We start from the raw sequence: 5,691 nt of genomic DNA, 5'->3' as shown, positions 1-5,691 counted from the left end.
TTCATCTCGACCTTTGCAGGACTTAACCCCATTAAAAGCTATTAAACCAAGATAACACTCATTGAAACAGCTCAACTGATTAAATCGGATCTTCTCTGGTTGTGCACAAGTGTCTGTTTTCATGTGCGATATCGCAATAAAGCTGGTATTATAGCTTCAGTTGGGTAACCGATTATAAAGGAAACGAAAGGAAACAATGGTATGTGTAGCTTTGTTCATGAAATGAGACAATTGCCTGCTTTTTGTAAACCAGCATTCTTGAAAATGAGCAACATAATCATGTTGACTTAACACGGTTTGGAAATAATTTCTTCATTATTTTTGGTGTTATCTGTCGTTTACATATCCTTCCTAAAACACAAAAGTGCGACCCTCTCCAAACACCTAAATTAGCTAAAAATTTAGGACATGTTACAAAACTATATTGTCTAGAATTTTAGAAGAGTACTTTTAATATTGGCCGGTTATTTTTTCACACAGCGACGTTAACTAGGCAATGTACTATTACCTATAACATTAACTAAAACACCAAAGTACGAATATTTCCAAACATCTAAATTAGCTAAAAATTTAGGACATGTTAAAAACTATATTTTCTAGAACTTTAGAAGAGTACTTTTAATATTAGCCGGTTATTTTTCACACAGCGACGTTAACTAGTCATATCCCCATACTTTTAACGTAGGGCTATTTGTAGAGGTCACGCGTCAATGGGAAAGAGCACTGTGTATTGTGTATAGGAAAACGGACAGTAACTGCAGTATGCTCAAAACCGCGCAACAGGTAAAATTTAGTAGCATTCTTTGATCCCTTCGTTTTACGATCGCATGTTTAGTGTCATATGCATGAGTACCGGGTACATATGCTGATAATTGTCAAGTACCGGTAGTGTATAAATCTTAAATTTACCCGCAACATCCCGTACACTTATCATCAACGTTATCATTAGTCCAATCATCCAAGTATGTGTTTCAAACTGCTCTTTCAGAGTTGGTAGAAGAACTGATAATGCCTTCACTAGACCTTCCCATATAAACATCACGTTTTCAAAATGTTTTCATGACCGTTTTCTGTAAAACATTTGTGTTTGCTGAGCAGTAGATTATCAAAAAATGTTTTTTAAGGTTATGAAAACATTTTATACTCTTAATATACCCTTTATATAACCCGACATTTAAACGTTTGCTGACAACCTTTTATAACCTTTTGCGAATGATGTCGAAAACGTTTTGTGTTTGCTGGGATATACGCGCAGCTCCTGATTGGTCATTTTAGCTGCACGTAGCTTTAAAAAAAGCCATGATAATAGATATGATGTGTGTATTCTTCTTCTTCTTCTTCTTCTTCTTATTTATTAAAGGGTCTTGTTGTTGAGTTTATATTTTGCATATTTCAGAAGACACACACTTCTACTAGCGCTCTTTGCTAGACGACGGAAGTGGGGTAGTTGCTGGTAATTGGGTTCCTTCTAGTGTTTCACCCAAAAGTAGAAGGGATGTGTGGCCATTGGAGCCGGCACTTCATCAGCGGATGGGAGTGCTTTGTTCTTATTTAATATAGATGATCAACAACAAGAACAATTACACCTAAAGCTTGCACAGCACCCAGCAAAATGAATCCTGCATCATAGGTACCTGTATAATCATAGGTCCAACCTATAAAATAAATATAAAACAAAAACGCGGTATTAGTTTAGTTGGAACAAGTGACTATGGTGTATCGGAAATTAACTTCTAATCGACGTCTGTAGATCAGAAAAACTGCGTAGAAAAATTCAAAAGGTGTCACTAGTCAACAGGGGTCAAATTTCATACAAAATTCGGATTCCTCTTGTCATAACGATTCAGGAAAAAGTATAGTTTGACCTATCTTCGACATACCGTTCTTGAGATATAGGTAGAAAGGTCAAATTTGGGGGTAGTCAGTTTTGTTAGCCACACAGGGGTCTAAAACTAAAAGTGCGCCGATTTCAATGAAAACGGTCTCAGATTGTTCGTCAATTAAGGAATAGTTTGCACTGTCTAGAATGCTTTTTATTGCCAAATTCTAGCAATAATGGTCAATCCTCATTGCAACCTAATTCACAATTGAATAGAATCTATTTAAATTTGACAAGTATGACTATTCATTTGGAGGGGCCATAACAAATTTCTCTTCAAAATTAACAGATTTTTCTTCAATATAAATCGGATTTTCTCATGACAAGAAACTCATTAAAGTTGATCAGATTGCCTTGTCATTTAAAAAAAGATTAATAGGTTGTTGTCAAAAATGAATAGATTCTTATCAAAAATGATCCCCCATCCCAAAACAAAATTAATAGTTTGTCTTCTCCGAGGGGGATAAAACAGAACCTTTTCAAATTGAAATGGATAATCTTGTCAATCAGATCTAATCAGATTTCAATTTAAGTAGTTACTTGTTAAGATAAAACGGAAACTACTCGTTTTGATAAGATTGTCGGTTCAAAGTGATAATATGCCTGATCAAAATTAACAATTTATCTATCAAAACGAATAGTTCGGGATCAAAAATAAATGAGTAGGGCCTATTGATCATGACATATTATTTTTATGTTGCTTCCTAGGTAACGAAGGAAATCCGAATGGAATCTTTAGAACCAATTTACCTACTAGAAATCCGGAGAAAATTCTTACAAAGCCACTTATGGCCATTCGCCAGGCGAACGCTTTCGCTAACAAATTTGGGTCGATGACAGACTTCATGAGTACATCGCATAACGGATAGGCCATTCCGATTCCAAATGCAAAGAGTACATTTGCTAGAGATGTAGTTGCAATTGTTACAGTAAATTTATCCAGAAGGAGTGCAATGGCTGCAACAGTTCCTGATAAATAAATACACCCTCTTACACTTAGAATGTTTCTTGAAACAAAAGGAATATACATCACGTGTCCAATTAAATTGGAAAAACCAGCGGCTGTTGCTAGAAATGAAGCTTCGAACGGTGTTATACCTTTGGCTATACAATGAGGGATAAAATAGACCAGCCAACCCGGCCAAGTCGCGTTTATGCTAGCCATCATGACACATACTGATGAATAAGAACGGTTCTTGAACAATGACATGCCCGATAGGTCCAATAACTGATATATTTTGCTTTTGGAATGTCTTGAAGTTTCGCTCATCCAACTAAATGTCCCGTTACTTTCATTATCAATCTCTATTAAAGTGGTGGAATACGCAAGTTCCAAGTCAGGTGATTCAAGTGAAGCATATTGTCCCGTAGAAGCTCTAGTTGGTGAACGCATCAAAACAGCACTTATAACCAGATGAAAAGCGATTGCACCAAGTATGAGTAGAGTATTACGCCATCCATATGTACTTAAAAGAAGTTGGGTAAGAGGGGCAAAAACCATCAGTCCCAGTGTCCCACTGCAGGAAAATACTCCTGTAGCCAAGGGATAAAATTTGTCAAAACATTGACCAAGTAGAGCGTACATCGGAATAAATATAAGAGCAAAGGATATTCCTGTGAAGCAATGTGATACAAAAGTAGTTAATACTTTAATATTAATATATATTGTATTCTAATATAGCTTCAGAACTATTAATAGTATATTTCAACACAGAGACAAAATGGTATCTGTACGCGCATTTTTTTACCCATTTTGTTACAAATTTGTTCAATAATGACAACGCAGTTTTTCATTAAACATAAACCCGAGGCAAAGATGTAATGCTTGGTCAATTGTAGCAAACGAGGTGTCAATATTATCGCAATGACATGTCTTTCTTCTGGTGTCTTCAAATCGTTTTTAAGTTATAGTTTTCTTTATAACGGCTAAGTTGCTTTTTGTGAGGTAATTGGCCGAGTCGTGGCATAATGTGAATTCGCCGTAGAAGCGTTGATGTAACAGGATTAACTATCATAGCAATAGGTTAAAACAATTTTTGAATATCTCGCCCTACACTACAAACAGGTTGCATTCATCACCACTATTTGCAAAGATACTAATCTTACAGGTGCGAGTGATCAGCACGATATGGTTCAATGCAGGTACCGCGTGAACGTACTAGTGAAGTGCGATATATTCAAAATTGTTTTAACCTATTGCTATGGTAGTTAATCCTGTTACATCATCACTTTTACGGCGAATAGAATAGTCAGAGAATGACAATTGTTGTTGTTATTTTGAAGCGGGCTTGACGAAAAATTAAAATATCACAGTTACAAAAAACCACCTTGTTTTGAATACATAATCCTCTATAATCTTCTAGACGTTAAAGTTAAAGTTAAAGTAACGTCATTTCGCAAGCTCTCTGATGATATTTAGAGTGTCTAAACGAAACATCTTTATAAAACGACATCAAGATCCACAATACATGAAGCAAGTGTAGGCCATGTTTGGCATTCCGTACCCATTTAAAAATCTTCGCGAGGTTTTCATTAATCCCCTAATCTAGACAATGAAAATGGATTTTTTTGGAGTTGGAACACCATGACTACTCTGACACGCCTTCAACAAAACAAATTATCATCATCATCATTTTTCATCATTCATCGTCATGTCATCATTCATCGTTCTTGTTAACGTCATCGCTAACACCATCGTCATCTTCATCGTCATCTTCGTCGTCATCATCAACATCAACATAATCAAAGAGTAGAACACGAACATACCATTTATAAAGGAGATAATTCCAAGCATCATAACGTTATTTGCAACGGAGGCACAAATAGTAGACAATCCAAGAATGGTTCCTCCAACACAAGCAAATACACGATTGTTTTCTTTAGATGCAAGTATTCCCACAACAAGACCTGTCATGATAAACATATTTGAGATAAATCAAAATTTGTGAAAAGTTTTTAACATATAAAACACTGAGATTGCAAATTTCGCCAACAATGAATGTTGTTTCGCAATACTCAAAACCGCGCAACAGGTAAAATTTAGTAGCATTCTTTGATCCCTTCGTTTTACGATCGCATGTTTAGTGTCATATGCATGAGTACCGGGTACATATGCTGATAATTGTCAAGTACCGGTAGTGCATCTTAAATTTACCCGCAACATCCCGTACACTTATCATCAACGTTATCATTAGTCCAATCATCCAAGTATGTGTTTCAAACTGTTCTTTCAGTGTTGGTAGAAGAACTGATAATGACTTCACTAGACCTTCCCATATAAACATCATGATAGAAGCTGCAACAAGAATCATCCATGACCAACCGGAATCGATAGGATGTGCCTGGATGGTCATTTTTTTCTGAAGGTCCTCAATTTGCTAATAGAGAAAATGAGAAAATAGGGCTTATATGGAGCATGGAGTAAATTTGAGGCACTCGTTGGAATACACGATTGTAACATATAAGGGAAAATATAGAACTAGAGGTGGAAATCTTTATGAGCATACGCAAATATAATTGCATATTATGCTGAGTATTTTATGATTGATTCTCGTATAAACCATATGCTCATCATTTAATATTGAATGTCGTATAAATGTTAATGCTATATTTCACATAGCCATTTACAAAATATAATTTTATATCATTTAAATCACACATTACATTTAAATGCATATATATATTAATATTTTCAAATAGCCCTAAATGTAGAATTAGATATGCTAGAGATTGAAATAAAATGAATTAATAAAATAAATTTGGTGATTTATAGTGGGCGATACACTCTGTACAGGATTTTCTTGTGTGATTAT

At 35.3% G+C, this 5,691-nt stretch overlaps 1 protein-coding gene across 1 annotated transcript; it reads right to left on the bottom strand.

The window, feature by feature from the left end:
• Window positions 1-1,551: 1,551 nt before the first annotated feature.
• On the bottom strand, window positions 1,552-5,232 carry LOC140147246 (monocarboxylate transporter 13-like). Its single transcript, XM_072169025.1, has 4 exons — window positions 5,034-5,232; window positions 4,646-4,786; window positions 2,630-3,493; window positions 1,552-1,655 (listed from the first exon to the last, which is right to left on the bottom strand). Exons 1-4 carry the CDS (start codon window positions 5,230-5,232, stop codon window positions 1,552-1,554), a joined length of 1,308 nt encoding a protein of 435 aa, XP_072025126.1.
• Window positions 5,233-5,691: the final 459 nt, after the last annotated feature.

This window comes from Amphiura filiformis, chromosome 3, assembly GCF_039555335.1.
Source record: "Amphiura filiformis chromosome 3, Afil_fr2py, whole genome shotgun sequence".
In the NCBI taxonomy this organism is placed as follows: Eukaryota; Metazoa; Echinodermata; class Ophiuroidea; order Amphilepidida; family Amphiuridae; genus Amphiura; species Amphiura filiformis.
This window is presented reverse-complemented; position numbering and strand designations above follow the sequence as displayed.

Coding starts and splice junctions, on each gene's coding strand:
- LOC140147246 (XM_072169025.1), bottom strand. CDS start 5,232: ATGACCATCCAGGCACATCCTATCGATTCCGGTTGGTCATGGATGATT. Junction 3,494..4,645: donor AATTATCTCCTTTATAAATG/GTATGTTCGTGT, acceptor ATTGCTTCACAG/GAATATCCTTTGCTCTTATA. Junction 1,656..2,629: donor TTTCTCCGGATTTCTAGTAG/GTAAATTGGTTC, acceptor TTTATTTTATAG/GTTGGACCTATGATTATACA.